The sequence below is a fragment of the Fusarium proliferatum genome, assembly GCF_900067095.1.
Source record: "Fusarium proliferatum ET1 genome assembly, contig: FPRO_scaffold009, whole genome shotgun sequence".
Lineage (NCBI taxonomy): Eukaryota > Fungi > Ascomycota > Sordariomycetes > Hypocreales > Nectriaceae > Fusarium > Fusarium proliferatum.
This window is the reverse complement of record NW_022194798.1, coordinates 599,702-616,669: the sequence shown is the minus strand read 5'-3', so window position 1 is coordinate 616,669 and position 16,968 is coordinate 599,702. Positions and strand designations below refer to the sequence as shown.

At 47.8% G+C, this 16,968-nt stretch overlaps 7 protein-coding genes across 7 annotated transcripts; 2 read left to right on the top strand and 5 right to left on the bottom strand.

Moving 5' to 3' along the window:
* Nucleotides 1–257: 257 nt before the first annotated feature.
* FPRO_15585 (uncharacterized protein) lies at nt 258–6,128 on the bottom strand (the record flags this gene model as incomplete). The annotated part of the gene is made up of 5 exons (XM_031220079.1): nt 258–2,500; nt 2,551–3,180; nt 3,242–3,948; nt 4,071–5,737; nt 5,787–6,128. 5 exons carry the CDS (start codon nt 6,126–6,128, stop codon nt 258–260), a joined length of 5,589 nt encoding a protein of 1,862 aa, XP_031085774.1.
* A 673-nt stretch (nt 6,129–6,801) lies between these two features.
* Nucleotides 6,802–8,247, top strand: FPRO_15586 (uncharacterized protein; the record flags this gene model as incomplete). Its single annotated transcript, XM_031220078.1, has 1 exon — nt 6,802–8,247. One exon carries the CDS (start codon nt 6,802–6,804, stop codon nt 8,245–8,247), a length of 1,446 nt encoding a protein of 481 aa, XP_031085773.1.
* Nucleotides 8,248–9,151: 904 nt separating this feature from the next.
* FPRO_15587 (uncharacterized protein) lies at nt 9,152–9,916 on the bottom strand (the record flags this gene model as incomplete). Its single annotated transcript, XM_031220077.1, has 1 exon — nt 9,152–9,916. One exon carries the CDS (start codon nt 9,914–9,916, stop codon nt 9,152–9,154), a length of 765 nt encoding a protein of 254 aa, XP_031085772.1.
* A 498-nt stretch (nt 9,917–10,414) lies between these two features.
* On the bottom strand, nt 10,415–12,143 carry FPRO_15588 (uncharacterized protein; the record flags this gene model as incomplete). Its single annotated transcript, XM_031220076.1, has 6 exons — nt 10,415–10,584; nt 10,637–10,713; nt 10,768–11,387; nt 11,438–11,811; nt 11,870–12,017; nt 12,081–12,143. The coding sequence occupies 6 exons, from the start codon at nt 12,141–12,143 to the stop codon at nt 10,415–10,417; spliced, it is 1,452 nt and encodes a 483-aa protein (XP_031085771.1).
* A 519-nt stretch (nt 12,144–12,662) lies between these two features.
* Nucleotides 12,663–14,661, bottom strand: FPRO_15589 (putative acyl esterases; the record flags this gene model as incomplete). The annotated part of the gene is made up of 5 exons (XM_031220075.1): nt 12,663–13,209; nt 13,265–13,659; nt 13,713–13,948; nt 14,006–14,419; nt 14,481–14,661. The coding sequence occupies 5 exons, from the start codon at nt 14,659–14,661 to the stop codon at nt 12,663–12,665; spliced, it is 1,773 nt and encodes a 590-aa protein (XP_031085770.1).
* Nucleotides 14,662–15,081: 420 nt separating this feature from the next.
* FPRO_15590 (uncharacterized protein) lies at nt 15,082–15,600 on the top strand (the record flags this gene model as incomplete). Its single annotated transcript, XM_031220074.1, has 2 exons — nt 15,082–15,465; nt 15,523–15,600. The coding sequence occupies 2 exons, from the start codon at nt 15,082–15,084 to the stop codon at nt 15,598–15,600; spliced, it is 462 nt and encodes a 153-aa protein (XP_031085769.1).
* A 355-nt stretch (nt 15,601–15,955) lies between these two features.
* FPRO_15591 (uncharacterized protein) lies at nt 15,956–16,938 on the bottom strand (the record flags this gene model as incomplete). The annotated part of the gene is made up of 3 exons (XM_031220073.1): nt 15,956–16,675; nt 16,726–16,856; nt 16,911–16,938. 3 exons carry the CDS (start codon nt 16,936–16,938, stop codon nt 15,956–15,958), a joined length of 879 nt encoding a protein of 292 aa, XP_031085768.1.
* Between the last annotated feature and the right edge of the window lie 30 nt (nt 16,939–16,968).

Below are 16,968 nucleotides of genomic sequence, written 5' to 3'. Positions count from 1 at the left end.
TTGTGGCTTTTATAGTCAAACGGGTTGGATGATTCAGTGACTACACCCAAATGACAGGCAGTTGCTTTGACGTCGCACTGGGCGACTGAATCTTCTGGATGGACACTGCATAGCCTGCAAATAGTGAATCAGCGATAAAGAATGGCTGTGGTTGACTGTCTAGGATGCATCATGAGTATTGCGGGTATGTTCAAGCTCCGGTGAATATCTCGGGGTCTGCAGACGCTAATCACGGCTCAACATCTGTGTTATGATATCTAGTCCCATCCTTCATTGCCACTATTCATCCTCCGCTTCTTAAACATAGGCTCACCATCCATTCTCACATTACCACCGCCAAGGTCATTGTTGACCGCCACTGCACTGAGCAAAAGCTTAGTGTATGCTGCGGCCACAGCAGCAGCGTAGTTCTGCCAGATCTTGTTCTTTTGGGCATCACTGTAGTCACATATCCCTCGTATCACAAGGCAACCTGCCCTGTTCATTACCCCAGCAGCTTCCATCTCGAAGCATAGCACCCCATGCTTGCGGGACAGCTGATCTCGCAGGGTTGCGTCTTTGACCACGCGATTTCCTGATGCTACAAGGCCATAGTGAATCATAGGCTCTGCCGTTAATCGTGGGAGGCGTTGCTCAAGGTGGGTACAGTCAGGCTTGCATGTCCTGCGAGTACAAGCGGCGCGGGAGAGCACGTCGAGTTCTTGACCTGGGTTACCATATGCTGGGAGCGACTCGACTATGCTAGTAAGATGTGGGTTCAGTGCATCGACTCCAATGTCTGGGTCCGACCGTATCTTGCTGATAGCATTGGTCAAGATCCGAGGCGGTCGTTGCAAAACGCCTGTCACCTCAAACTCACTCCCCTCATTCTCCTTACCGAGATCATACTGAATGACACCTGGGTAAGTCTGGGTAGGCAAGCTTACTACCACGTCGCCGAGTCGGATATCATTATCCTCAGAGGGCGCGCCGCCAGCAATGCCAACAAGTAGACAGAACTGTATAGACGTGAAGCTGCGCATCATATCAGACACTGCTGATGCGGCTGCGTTTGTTCCGTATTCTCCAGCTGGAAGTGATGTTGCTACTACCATATGTCGAGCCATTTCCCCAAGTGCATACTGATTGTTGTCGCCGATTACGCTCGGGAGATGCTGGTGTCTCTGGTCAAACAGAGCCCGTACTGCCTTCAGCTCGACCGCTAACGCGCAAAGGATTCCAACAGTGTATTCGTTTCGGGAATAGATATTTCTTACGCTCGGCGGCGCTGTGTTTGACTTCCTCAGTGACAATGGTGCACGTGATATACTCGAGCTCGGTATTGGCGAGGCATGACTCTCAGATGAGGATGCCCCTAAGCTTTCACCAATTCCGCTGTCCTTATCTGCCTTGTCTAACACATATCTCACGCCAATCTCTTGTTTTGATTGTTGTTGCGTAGGAGGACCGGTATCGCCCCACGTCCAAGAGAAGCCTGGATTATGCCCAAAAACAGCTGCACCGCTGAGTTTGATGGGGCTTTTGTTCGGAAACAATTTGTGAGATAGTGCCGACGGAAATGCCACATGGACTGGTTCTCCATGATGTCGCGCATCATCGCCACACTGACATTTCCCTGAGATGTCAACCGCATTATGCCATATAAGATTATCACTCAGCCGAGTATGATCGGATTCAGAACTGCGATGGTCTCTAACGACATCCTCCATATCCGAAATGGAGCATGCAAGCAGGTATCGGTGTCTCGGTAGTTGAGACCAGTAGTCACAAAGGGCTGGTCCAGCTGGTCGTATAAGTTCCCCAAAGCCACTTCCTGCCAGGGTTACAGCCTGCAGATCCCTCGTCAAGTCAACCCATCCCTTGCCAGCAGGCTCAAGAGTAACTAATCGCGGATGCAACGGATCACGATTCGCGCTGAGATCTTCAAAGTCCCAACCTTCAAGATTCTTTCGAGGCATTCCCTCTAGGCTCCCGGTATGTCGACTGGTAATATATGCCTGGTGATCAAGCATCTTCTCAAGCAGGTTGTAGTATTGATCGACTCTGTCTCTCAAAGTAATAAAGCCATTCTTTTCTGGGTAAAGCTTGAGAGCCAAGTTTTTGGAATTGATAAGTACATCAATTGCGGAATCAGAAGTGAAGGGCTTCGTTGACTCTTGTAGGTCGCCTGCTTTGAAAAGAAAGGCCGATTGGAATTTATCAGTGCTGTCATATGCTAGAGAGGCTCTAACAACATGTAACAGAACGCTGGTGCCGTTGGTAAGCCAGCCGCGTTTGTCGGCCTCGTCCCAGAGGAGAAAGAATTTTGAAGAAATCCATTTGAGTCGAGGGATATAGCCATTGCGAGCGACATGTATTGGTGTGTCCTTGATACCGAGTTCGAAGCTGTGACCTCCTGTGATCATACGTCCCAAAGTGATCACGGTGCCAGCAAGAGCACATCCGGAGTGTAGCTTAGGTAGCTCTGAATGTCTAACATGGTACTGAGCTTGAGACGATCCTTGGGTCATCAGTAACTGTTTTCATAAGTATGCTAAGAAAAAGGCTCACCGGAATAGAACCTGGCCTCAGAACACCATCCAAGAACGTGGCGGTGAGCTGTCAGATCTGGGGTCCCAGCAAGGACGTCGCGGTTCAGATTATCATCGAGATAGGATATGCGACTTCCATCTTCGTTATAGATCAAGTGCCAATAAACCACCTCTTTGGACTGTTTTGTGGGCACTAGCATTGTCGAGAAGCCCTTTATGTATACCTTGCCGTTGAATTGATCAACGCGGTCAGCTCGAGCTAGTCCGGCCATGATGTTAAGAGGTATTTCCAGACCAGTATTCCTCTCCACTTTCGGCAGAATAGGAAACCCCTTCACTAGTGTCGGGTTCTTAAATATTCCATGCCAGCAATGGCCGTTAGAATTATCTGGTGGTTCCAGGAGCTGCTCCAGCTCGAAACCGATTACGCAGACGACAGCTTGTGGCATTTCCGGATCCTGATGCATGGACCTGATAGAGGGAGTGCAGTAGCTCAGCCCGTTTGGATATGGCGAGCTTCTCAGAGCAGCTCCTAGCCAGGCAAGCTGCTCTCCAGTCTCTGAGATAGAAGCCGCGGACCCATTTGCCTGCACCATGACCTTTGACCCGTTTATCCAGGCGGTTAGTCTTGTATGATCTGGCAAGTGGTCTTGGAACGTGTTAGATAGGGCTATCTTAGAAAGGAATGCTAGGGTGAGACAGTATCTTACACTCATGTGTATGTCCCCCTTCCAGTCGCAGTAAGCCGCGTATAAGCCGTAGGATCATGTCCCCTGTAGTAGGCCAGGTCTGCTTTAGGAATTGAGTACAGTTTGAGGCTTGTGCGTCAGAAGGAGATCCAGTCAGAGTAATCACTGCTAAAAGTACTTCGTCCGGTGACTTGGAGAACTCCTGCGAGTCAAAGAACTCAATAATATCCCAGTCCAGGTCGAATAACACGCTGCAACTTTCAGAAGATACGCTTCTGCTGATCATATGAGGGGATGGGACTGAAGATAATACTTGATCCCGGATTAGTTGAATGGCCGTTGGTTCTTCCAGAACAGAATCCATATTCCTTTGGAGTTGGGTCATTAACCAGGAGTAAGCTTCGGTACCAGGTGCAAAGTCTCGGTACGCTGCAACCCAGATGTCAGCCTCTTCGTACTCATCCTCCTCCTCCGCCTCCACTAACTCAAGGTTGTCCAGGCCCTCTACAATTGAAGGTTGCTCCCAATCTTCACTTTGTTCCCAGAGAGCCATACGCTCATTCAAACTCATAGAGCGATGGTCATCTTGGATTTCTGTCCGCTCAATCTCCATCTGGCCAGGGTAGACGTCCATTGGCTCAACCTCAACAGGGGTAGGGCAAGCGATCTCCCTAGGCTCCATTTCTCTCTGGCTAAGATATATGTCTAGAAATGCTTCGGTAATCTCACTGTAAAGAAGTGTTAACCGGGTCATTCGGACTTCAGTTGAAGGTTTTAAGTCCTAGCCATCTATAGAAGCTTGTCTAATACGTGAGAATAGAAAGAAGGGTTTCTGTAGCAATTCACTCACCTTCTGTGCCTATGAACAAAAGCCATCACATCCCGATGCATCTGAGTAGTTGCACAGTACCCAATCTTCAAAGCGAAGGCCTTGAGCAGGCGTGGTAGTGTAGCGGATATATCAACTCGATGATCTTGACCCAAATCAACAGCCTGAAAGCTGATTTTATTGTACAGGTCTTTAGCCAGCTCCTGTATGTACAGCTGCTCTTTGTAGAACGTGGTTCTTGAGACATCGGAGTATATAGTGGCAGAGTCGTCAATGGTAGGGTCATCTAGGCCTTGTAACGACTCATCAACAGCTTGGCCATCATTCGTGTTCTTGTTGTTATCAATCAATGATGCAGATGCATATGCCGAGTCCGTAAAACCTGAAGGCGCAATTGGCGCAGGGGCTGTTGGTGATTTGCTTTGCATAGCCTCAGTATCGCTATCATTGAAGTCTTCTCGAAAGTCGGCCAGGAGTCGAACTATATCGGAATCCGTTTTATGTGCACATAGCAATTGCATACTTCTCTTAGCCCGTAGAAAGTTCCCCTTTGCAGCTGTGGTCAACGCAGATCTAATTTGAAGCTCCAGAGTAGGGTCTGCGATCGTCAACTCCCCATGGTTCAGAAGTCGTGATGTTTCCGAGTCAATATAAGATGAGACATCGGGGTTGTCAGTCGGAATATCGATAGAGTGAAGGTTGGTCCATCCAATGCCAGTCAGGACTCCTGGTCTTGTTGAGAGACATATTGATAGAGAGCATTGGGTTTGAAGGCGTTGCAGTACCTCAATCACCTTGGCTCGCTCTGACTCTTGACACTTATCAAGGCCATCAAGGACTAAATATGTCATGCCGGCTGCTTCTAGAGCAATCCGTAAGTCGGATGCTACATCCACAGTATTATCCAGAATGGTGGACAAGACTCCGAGACCTTTTGACACGTGTGAGGCACGTGATGTGAGCAATAAGCGTTTTAGTACTTGGTGATATATGGCGCCAAGAATAACTAGAGCCTGTAGGGAATTAACTTCATCCTGTATGCAAAAGAAAAAGACAATTTGAGGGGTTTCAAGCTGTCTCCGATCCAAATCATCGACCATATTGGCAAGTATGACTGACTTTCCTGCTCCTGCATTGCCTGAGTAGAGCAGTGTAGAAGAGCTACTACAGTCAATGAAGCGTTCGTAGCTAGGCTCAAAGACAAACAGAGAAGTACTTCCAATCATTCTTATACTTTTCCATGTGGCCCCGTAGTCATGCTTTAGCTGTATTTCAAGTGTTTGAAGATACTCGACGTGCTTCTCCAAATCTAGCTCTCGTTTGGTGGAATTCGTTGGGTCTCTCGCATAGCTACCATTATACGTGGGGTCACTGTAGTGATGTTGTCGTTTGAGGATCGCCAGTCTCTGGTTGATTGAAATTGTGCATCTCTCGAGAGCCGACTTATAATGCTTCAGTGTAGAGTCCGCAGAGAAGGATATCGTTTCTGGATAGCCACGCCTTGGCTGTAAAAGGAACAAGTAGTGGCATATGCGGATGACCTTGGAGTAGTAATCATAAAGGCTCCATCGAAGTTCCTCGGGGTGTGAGTTAAGGAAACCTATTCTCACATCAAAAGGTGATGAGCCACAGGACCCCATAAATAATTCCAATATGGCTTCGAGCCAACAAGGTGTCAGAGCAAGTCTCTACATACATGATCAGATCCTTGTGTACATATCCGTGGAAGGGGCATACCGTAAACGTTAGGCGTACAAGCAGCCAGACACTGCCAGTTCGCCATGACAGAAATTTGTCAGGCGTATCATCTTGAAGTGAAGCGAACTCCTGTACAGCTTTCAAGAAATTGATCATGCGCGGTACATACCGCCGTACATTGCTTGCCTGATTCCGTGCTGCAACCTCATGGATTTCAACGATAGCTGTGATGACGTCAGTGTCCTTAGGAGACGAGAAATTCTCTTTCTGTGCTCTAAATGAACGTTTCTGTTCCTCGGAGAGATCTGAAGCAAATTCCGAGACAGCCTGGCCAAGTCCAATCGCTCGGCTCTGTGGATTGAGCCATGATGCGCTAGCCATAATCGCACCTCGGTCAATCGCAAAGTAATTATCCTTACTGAGGTTGTATCCAAAGTCAGGACTACAAAGTAAGCTATAGCGAGTTAAGTAAAAGGGGGAACGCTGGGTGAGCGATAAGAAGCGGGGCATGACCAGGGGTTTGAAAGTGAGGCTGACGGTACAGGAGGCACTTGTGAATGTGATTCGTCCAATAAGTACAAAAGCAAGTTGAGCCCCCCTAAATAATTGCTTTTTAGATTATCCTGAGGTTTTTCAATTTACAGTAATTTAACCAGGTCGTTCTTCCTCTATAAGTTGCCCCTCTAAATGGACATTTTTATTAAATTGAAATTAAGCTAGATAGAACACTACCTTATAAAAGTCCTATAATACTTCTAGTACTTATCGGCTTTTGAGCTGCAAGAACGTCAGTACTAGGAATTTGCCACAAGCATGGCACTACCATATTAAGGATCACTCACCTTGAACCTTAATTACATCATCACATTGCTTTTTAGCCCTGGAGACCATGAACATGACTCCTTATTGCATCAGCGGCACGATTGCAGCAGGCCCCCTAAAGAATGAAGATCGTCGAGGAAAAACATCTTGTCCGAGCTTGGCCAAGGTATAAATACGTGACATCAGCGATCCGAGAAACAACATTCACAGAATCTGTATGCACTCAGACAGGATGGCGATCGAGACCACTGATACGATGCCTGTCACAATAAATCCAACTTCTTGGCTTCAAAGCCTCCCCACCGAGGTTCTACAGTTCATTTGTGCCCATCTCTGCCGCCACTGTCAAGACAAAACTCTTATTCCTCACTTTGAGCTTCCGTTGACAGACCAAAGTGCCCCGGATCGTGATACTACTTCGGCCAATGCTGAAACTCTCAAAGACCTGTGTGCCCTCAGCCGCGTGTCGCGTCGGCTCCGGGACGTCGCTCAACCTATTCTGTATCATGAGTTCCCTAGTCTTGAGCTTCGTGAGAGACGCCTAGAGCCCTTTCTTCAAACCGTCATAGCCAGACCGGACTTGGCTAAGGTTGTGAAGACCTTGGCTTTCAACTCCAGCCTCGCGAACTATTTGGACATCAACCTGGCTCGAGGTCTCTATCAACAGGGCCTCAAAGTTCTGGGAACCGATGTGAACAAAGTCTGGCGTTCAAGATGCGAAAATAATCTCCAACTCAGGCTACACAAAGCCTTGCACGCTTTTCTGTTTGGAGGCGATGAAAACACTCCTGATCAAGCGTGCCAGTTGATGTTTGCCAGCGCTGAGATTTTGGTTCTACTCCTTTGTTTATTGCCTAATCTGACCACGCTGATGGTCGACGGACTCTCTATTGTCATGTTTGTCCCGCCATCCGCTTTCGAAGTATTTGGTATCAGCAGTATCAAAATCAGACGCTTGTACGCAACTCGTCTGCCCCGTCCCATTGTGGACGTGGCCCCCGATCTGGATGAGTTGGCAATTGGACCTCGTGGTAGAGTGCGACAAGAGTCCAGGCCCGGGTCGATATCCTACTGGCGATCAGACCAAGAGCTCAATCAACATATCCGATCCCCTCAAAGCGAGGATATTCAGGATGTAGAGCAAATGATCACCTCTTGTAAACAACCTTTGCGGTCCTTTCGATATGACCTGCGAGAGGTCAAACGTCACATAGCGGTACCATTCCCCTCAATCTCTTTTCTCCACGACTTCCGCACGACTCTCGAATCTCTGCGCTTGGACTTTCGAGTGCGTTCTGTCTACAGGAACAAAATACGATCTTTGAAGAAATTTATCAATCTAAAGGATCTCTTTATAACCACGAATCTAATCTATTATAGCACTCGCAACAGATCATTAGGTCCTGAGTCTCCAGGGTCCCTTACCTGCCTCTTGCCCAACAATATCGAGAAGTTGACGCTAGTCAACTACTCCGCATATCGGGCTGCTAATGATGACCTACACGTGGCGCTCACCACTTTAGCAGTTAGTATGAGACAGGGATATTTTCCTCGACTGGCATTAGTGGAAGTCTTGCGTAACAGGGCTGAGAAGCAGTTGATTAGAAAAATATATCGTGGCCAAAGCAACAGGATACATATAGAGGGAGGTACCTGGAAATGTGCACTTCCCATATAATCAAGTAGTAGACCTTTCTTTCTTAAACTGAAATTCTGGACTGTTCAAAGGCTGGAAATTCTCTCACATTGTAATATGATACTTTCCCGGGTTATTGTATAAAGCTATGTAGTTAACTGCCGCCTACAAGGTTAGGCTTTAGGCTGCGAGCATAAGTGTACACATGCAATCTTTAACTCGAGCTGTCAACTGGCTCTACATGCACATCATTAATTGTACGTGGCTCTGGTCACTTTTTGGTACATGGGCGTCTACTTCAAGAGAAATGGATATGTAGAAGCCTGTCTGCTCGTTTCCATTAGACTGTACACAACTATCACAGCCCAGGGCTTGTTCCATATGCCTTCCTAGTGAGTCACAAGAACAATAGAGCATGTAATATTGTGTATCTCTCTCGCATGAAAGTTAGCTGAAGGGGGCCATGAGCTACCAGAGGTTCTAGGTGTCGGAAGGAACAGGAATTCTGGAATCCGAGATACCATGACCGTCAAAGGCTCGACCTGTGCTAGAGTAGCGCAGACAGCTGGAGCGTATAGGAGAGGTTGCCGCGCGTCGCCTTGGGCTTCCTATAACGTCGTTTCAATCCAGAATTATCAAGACATACATATAAAGGTGAAGCGATGGGACCTGGCTACTTAATGTTTTCCCAAATTGCGTTGTTCCTGTAATGTTCAGAGGATACGGCTAAGTCCCAGCTATTGGCGGCTACAGGCAATTGAGCTCCGAGCGGAGAGTAATATGTCCTGGCTTCTCTCAACATTTGTAAAAGTTCAGTTGCCTAGGGACAAAGTGTTGTTAGTAAAGCTGTGGCAATTGACTGGGAAGTCGTTCATACATTTAATAGGATATGGTGAGCCTCATGTCCTGAGAGTAAACAGAAGACAACCAATTCGTCAAAACCTAGCTAATTTGCCTCGCCCTCAAGCTTTTCACTGTTTTCCTTGACAATCATATCGTAGAGTTCCATTACTTGAATAGCATCAAGCTTATCCCCTGTTTTGCGAGCCTCAACTGCACGTTGGACAACGCCAAGACAACTGTCTTGCTTCATGGCCCAGTTGGCCCCCTCCAGCTTCGAGCCAAATTCTCCTGTAGCAATGTATCTCCAGCTTCGGCAAGCATTGAGAACGCTATTTGTCGAACTCGCCTCATTTGCTTGGTGCCATGCAAGAGAATCTGATATCCCTTCCAGAACCCACCGCCGAGGAATCGCCCCAAAGGCCTCGGTGAGGTCAGCACCATACAAGCAGCGACCAAGTTGGCGTCCCATAGCAATATCGAGCAGGAACCAGTGGCTTGATTCGTGGGCGGGATCCAGGCTGATATGATCGGATTGGTGAGGCCCTGTGTTCAGATTGAGTTCGAAGGCGGGATGGCGGTTCGCGGGATTCACAGAGCCTTGGGCATACACGACAAACTCGAGCTTCGTAGCCGGGCAAGGCAAGTTTTTCTGGGTCAGACGAGAGATGATCGCTTCCTTTTCACTGGTTTCTAGGGAACTTTTGACGATTGCCTGCACGTCGAGGTCGCTCAGGCCGGGCTGATAGGCGTCATAGCTAGCTGAGCCGAAAAGGTATACACCGACCAATTGTTCTTTGAGATAGTCGGTGAGACGCTTGACCAGTTCGCTAAGGTATTCTTTCACGTGTTCCGGTAGGTTGCTATCCATTATGACTCCAACGCTCGTTAGCATGGTTAGGTTTACATGTCAGTTAAAGCGTACATACACTGTTTGGTGACACTGTTTGGTGGAGAACGGGCATAGTATGGATGCGTTAAAAGTTAGTGAACAAGTAACAGGGCTGTTTATTTACGCCAATATATGGCGAAAGAAATATTGTGCTACTGTAAACCTCTCTTGATAGGTCACAGAGTCAGAAGCAGAGAAGTGGACCGCGTCACACCAGTGCGGGGATGGAGAATATAAGCCTCAGGCAAACAAAGTATGAGTATCATGAGCCACAAGCTCCATAGCTAAGGTACCTATGTATAAAAGAAAATCGAAACGTATTTAATGCAACTAGGAGAAGAAAACGAATTCTGAGTTTTATATCATGCCTAGTGTTCTCCAATCCCCGGCTAAAGCTTAGATTCTTGAGTATCACCGAAACCCCACGGAGGAGTCCCCACGCCACTCTAGACATAGTCCGAGTAATGAGACAAGTCATCACAGAGTAATGAGACACTTGTGAGACTTTGGGGCGATCAATGTGTAGTTTTCCAACTCCATGTCGTCATTGGTCATTGATGCATGAACCTGGGCTCCTCGAAACTTGCGAAAGAAAGCTGCTGTAGTGACCCGAAGCTCCATATAAGCGAGGTGAATACCAATACAAACTATCCCATTTTAGAAACATAAAAAGCTGGATGTGAGCAGATAGGATCTTACTTCGAGGTCCTCCTCCAAACGGAATGTATGCCTCTTGCATCTCAGCTGTTGGACTAAGCCAGCGATCTGGGTCAAACCTTGACAACCATGTTAGCAATCTTCCTTTAGGCGTTCTTGAGTTTACCCCTCACTTATATGGGTTTGGAAACACTTCAGGTAGTCGGTGCAAGGAGAATGCTTGCGTGAAAACGGTCGCGGTATCTGGAATCATGTAGCCACAAGCTTCCCAGCCGCCCTTCGGAACGTCCCTCTGATGCGCTCCAGATGCAGCCCCATACAGTCTCAAGGACTCCCTTACTACCGCGTTCAAGTATGGCAGTTTCACAAGGTCAGCATCTCTGAAGTCTGCAGAGAGCACTGATACTTCGTCCTCCAGTCGTGCCCGTATCTCGGGACTCTGTAAAACCGACCAGACTAGATATGTCAGTGTGTTGGAGGTAGTATCTGTTCCTGTGATCATGAGTTCCGCTGCCTCTTGCTGCATCTCGAGATCTGTTAAGGAATTCTCTTTGTTCTTCGGATTCATGATCTTCTCAAAGAATATCGGGGTGTCAAGCGAGCCTGTCAGCTGAGCTAGCTGTAGACGGCGGATAGATTCTTCGCCGTATTTGAGAATTCGCTGAAACCTCTCTGAGAATCTCTTAACCTGAGGCAGTGGAAGCAAGAACATCAAGTCGAAGAATGGAGAGAGCTCGATCCTTTTGTTGACTGTGGGCATCACAGCCTGTAAATCCTCGACGTACTGGCTTCTCTAAAGGTGAAGGGTCAGTAACGGTGGCATCTGAGGGGCTGTGTACATACTCTGCCTTGCTCAAGCATTCGAAATGAACTACCGAAAGTTAAATCACCAATAATATCAGTCGCCATGAAGCTGAACCACTTATGGCAGTCAGCGTATCCCAAACCTCGATACTCCTTCTCCATCAGAATCATCGCCAAGTCTACTTTGGCACGTATCAAGGGCTCAAAAGCGGGCAGAGACGAGTTGCTCAAGGGGTGCGCAAGTAAGCGACGGCGGCGAGCGTGCTTTTCGCGATCTCTCATTCCCAGCATACCGGGACCAGTCTTGTCATACCAAGATGACTTTTGAAAGCCACCAGATGCCTTTTGTATGACTTTGACGGCATCGGGGTCGTTAATGCCAACGTCCGTTGGGCTGATACGGACAACAGGGCCTCGATGCATGTCATGTTAGCCCTCGGCACAGTTATGATTGGTGAAGGCCTTCCTCACCATATTGGGTAAATAGAGAATCTATGTACTGTATGCGCTGGCCAGAAAGTGTGTGATATTTGACGACGAGGTTCGTCCACCGTCCTATAGCAGGCCCAGGTATCTTGGACAGGGGACCGTACAAAGCAGTCTTCACTTTTGCGACAGCCTGATAAGAGCCAGAATTATAAACCAAACTCAAAGAGCAAGAGAATTTTCCAAGTAGACTTACATAATACAGTATCAAAGTTGTACACGCAACAAGGCAAAAGGTCGCAAATGACTGAGACAACATTATGCCTGTCAAGTGTTATACGGTGTTAGAGAAGCAATAGTTGTAATGATAGATATGGGAGACACTTTCAAGTTCTCGCGACAGAAAGCTTACTCAATACCATTCGACCTTTTGGCCTTTAAAACCTCTATATTGTTCTTTCCTATTCCCCGCACAGGGTTGGGAAGCATTACGCCCACTCGGATCTGCTACTCCGACTACATAAGGATTCGGCTTCTTGTGGGGTAATGGCCGGGCTTGACTCTTATATGGTCGTGACATTATGGATTATAAAAGCCGTCGGTCTTTAGAGATCGGGGTTTTCGCGAGGAGTACCGAGGTTTTGACTGCCACGAGGTAATCGAGAGCGGTTGAACAGAATACGTTTACATATACAGTTATGGTATTAGGTAAAGTTTAAGCCTCTCAGGATCTTAACAACATAGCTGATTATTGATCACACGATAATCCTTGAGATTTGGACCATGGGGCATAGTTTATACATCCACTGAATCAGATACTCGACTGTCTATGGATTGTCTATCTCGGAGCATCGATAACAGGAAGTGTAATCCAGCTAGCCTCGCCACCGACAGTAATAATGTTCTTTCCATCGAAAGTCTTAGCATCCCGATCATCCGGGTGTTCATGGGAGAACTTTCCTACACCCTGAGTGTCGTGACCAGCAATCTCCAGCACCAATGTTTCTTCAGGTTCAAAGACCACATTTGTAGGCCAGACCTCAACATCCACTGCATACCTCTGATTCTCCTCAACTGGCTGCACGTCAGATGAGTAGTAATTACGGTAAGGCAAATATGCCTTGTGTAATCTGTTAGTCTCATCTACTTGACGAAGGGAAACTCGCTGCCAGCCCTTTACTATGGGTACAGGGTCGCCCATTGTGCCGGTGTAGAAGACCTCTTCACCTTTGGCGTTGATCTTGCGGAGGGTAATGAACAGATCAATGTCTGATGGGGTACTGGCGTCAGCGGACTTTCGGCTTGCAGCTACAGTTAAATGGGCGACGATGTGACCAGTGATCTCCAGAGTAGAAGCAGTCTTGTATGCAAATTTAATGGGCTCGCTGTGGATGTATTAGCGTCCTGGACTTCTTGATTTGCTCAGAGGATATGACTTACCCATTCAAAGCATCATATTCGATCGTGCTGATGCCATTTGAAGGCTTCGTTCTCAATGACTTGTCGGAAGTCAGGTAGAACTTCGTGTAGTTGGTCCCAGGCAACGGCCAATCTGCCTCATCTCTAGTCGGGAACCCTCTTTCACGTTCAGGGTCATCAACCCCAGCCTCACCCTTTCGCAACGTGAGACGAACCCGTGGCTGCTTCCCAGACTTCCAGCCATCTGCATCGTCGTCTTTCAGAAAGGAATTGAAGAAAGATAACTGAAGCTCAGCCGACTCGGGGTAATAAAAGGGCAAGTCATGTCTTCCAACGATGAAGTGGAGAAACTTGTACTTGGAGCTCGCACGGATCCAACCGAGGACATTTCCTCGAAGATGAAGTAGGATGCCTCCCTAAGTGTTATGTGAGAATGATAATAAAGTCTCCCAAGAATCATAGGACTTACCCAATTGGCGACACTGAGTAGTGGAACCTCGATTGCCTCGACATCAAAGTCTCGAGTACGGTAATACTCCTCGTCGCGAAACTTGTGCACAGCAGTGTCTACTGTCTGGTCTCGGCGGTTCTTGAGTAAGGCCTCCTCGTCAAGGTCACCAGCAAGAGTATCCTCGCCCCAGTTTCGGGCGCTGCGACCAGGCTTGCCGTACTGATTGGGGCTGACTCCGTTATTCCACCAGAAATCTAGATTGAAGCATCGTCAGCAATGCCAGGTAAGTGGAACTCCTGTCGGTAGCTTACCAATGAACCTGTCAGAAAGAATACCTCCATGCCTTACTCGATCCCGGTAGTAATCACTCATGCCCTCCCATGGGATGATAGCAGCTAGTCCCTTCGGTTTTCTTGCAGCGACTCTCCACTGCGTACCAGCATAGTAGCTGATCCCCAGAAGACCAACTTTACCTGATGACCACTCTTGTTCGGCAGCCCACTCGATGACATCAAAGAAGGCTTCACTTGTACCGCGAGACATAGTATCAAGAAGCCCAGGACTTTGGCCAGCTCCTCTCTCATCAACTCTCACCACGATGTAACCCTTGCTTGTCCAATAAGCGGGATCGGGCGTCTCCCAGGCTGCATGTGTGGACCTCATGTCAGGATTGAGCTGATCCCAGCTTTTCTTATAGAAGATCTCATATCGAACATCTTTTCCGTCTGATTTTCCATGTTAGCGTCGAGACAAGACGCACTGTATGTTTATTGCGTATTCACATACAAGGGCCATACGTAGCGATAACAGGGAATGTCTTGTCTCCCCAGGGAGCTGCGTCTTTAGGAAGAAAGACATTTGCTCGAAGCAGGCCCTTCTCATATGTCTTGAGTGGGATGTCCACATTCTTCATAAACACGTAAGGAAAGCTATCCTTGTCGATTGTCAGGTACTTGTTCTCAGCCATATTGACGGATGTTGAAATTAGATTGAAATTGATGACTGATGTTACCAGCCTCACTGAAAGGAATTCATTTGTTCGGTTACTTATTATTGAAGGCTTAATTAGATCTCTTCTTCCAATTGCTTTTGCCAATTGAGCACTCAATTGCGTGCTACCGAAGCTATCTCCGTAAATACCGATGACTGGACTGTGGCATGGGTAATGTGGTCCCGAACCGACGACTCTCCTGAACAAGCTTCAATGAAAGCGCGAAACCTAAACCATTATCCTTGCATTCTTAGAAGGACGTCGTCTGTTTGAGCTCGGAACTTTGGGGAAAGCTAAGCTCCGTTGGTGGAAATGATTAAGTGTTTACCAACGCACATCCCTTAGTAGATTTGAGATCAACGTCTTCAGTATTATCACAGCCAGCACCATCGTACCATGTCTACTACCCAAACAACCACCACGAACACTCGCGACAGCCATTTGCGGCTACAACCTGATTCTTCTGTTGAGGATGTGTTGCAAGAGTACAAGATCCATCACTCATCCCATCAACCAGACGAGCAGCAGACCAACGATGGCAATGTCGTGCTAGTCGCCGGCATCCCTCGAGAGGCCCAACCTCGCGATTTCGACTCTTCTCTGGCTCCCCATCCCACGGTTCCGTATCCAGTATCGAACCCAGGATGGTGGACCGACACGTTCAGACGCGTTCCGGACTATAGACCTATCAACCAGCATCTCGATCTCAATGAGAGACGTCAAATGCTCTTGTTTACGATCGTCGGTGGCATTATGGTTAGAGGATGCTGGCTCATGTCTGTAAGTGATAGATGCGTATACGACTGCTTGTTCACACTCACTGACTATTCTCTGTAGGTCTGGGCGCAAGTCTGGAGAAACACAGCGGGAAGGGTAACGGACATCGGTCTCTCAAAGGTCGGAGGAGAGTGGTAGACAGGCCAAGATTGCGGCTGAGGGAATTCGTGATGGCATATATGCATTCATTATCAATCCGCAAAGAACATTCTGCAGTCTATTAGAAAGGTTAGACATTCCCAAACAGTGCACGTGTGAGGCCCGTGATGTAAGCATCAGCTGTCTGGCCGATTAACCCAAGACTACGGATAATGTAGGGTTTCACTTTGGGCAATACTTTCAGCGTTGAGGTACGCTGGAATGGGTTCAACAAAATAATGTCATTGCCTAATGTTGAAGGATCTGTTCTCCGCGTCACAATGTCTATTACTATGGGGATGGCTGCCTAGCCGACGTAATGGTCTTATGTTTAGTGTTCTTCAGAGCTGTTTTTCTACGAGGAATAGTCCCAGTCGCCAAGTTGATACTGACTATTACACATATTGACAAGCTCCCAGCATTCACCTAGGAACCGATTCGGACCTTGATCTTCATGGCTACCGGCCGCGCCAGCAGCAAACAGAGTCGCCATGTAGTGGTCATCAGTTCCATGCGCCTCCTTGTACCGCGGATGCTTCATCAACCTGGTAACGGCTCTTCGCAAAGCAGGCCCCGTGTTCTGCGTAACAGCATCTTCCAGCGCCTGTCTGAACTCCAGAGCAAAGTCACCAGGTGGTACGGGCTGCGCAAAGTTGTCTCGATAGGTGAGCATCTGATACCAATGGTTTCGATACAAGTTGTGCACGGATCCACCACTGCCTATTATGAGCGTGTCCTCGTATCGTAACGGTCGTAGAGCGGCTCCGATCTTTGTGTGGAGGTGCGGGTCGTATCGTGCGTTCATCGACACGATGGTAGTGGGGAGAGGGATGCAATGGGGAAACATGCGGATGACGATCAGGAAGGTATCGTGAACCCATTCGAACTTGGGGTCGGCTTGAGCGTTGATTCCAGCTCCTTGCAACATACCGATGACGCGTTGTCCTCCTTCAAGATCTGCCACCATTTTGTATGGCATGTATCGAGCTTCTGTAACACTACCCACGGGGTCTTTCTTCGCGTCGGGATTCATGCTCACTCGTACTGTATCGTAAGGAGAGTCCCAGTGAGCGCCCTAACTCATATTAGCTTTTATCATCTTTTGGCCAGAATCTTTCTACAAACCATCATGACAATGCGCTTGACTCCACGCCGCAGGCATTCATTCCCAATACTCTCCCAAATTCGAGCTGGCTCCGACTCCTCTCCCAGCATCATGGTAGATCCATGAGCAAATAGAAATACCGGAGTCGGCTCTTAAGTCCTATTGTTAGATCATTGCAGCTTTTCTGGCCTTGAATAAGACTCACTCTTTTTCTGAGCTGGTATGCTACCCATGGTGGCTGTGAAGGTGCTTGCTGTGTTGAT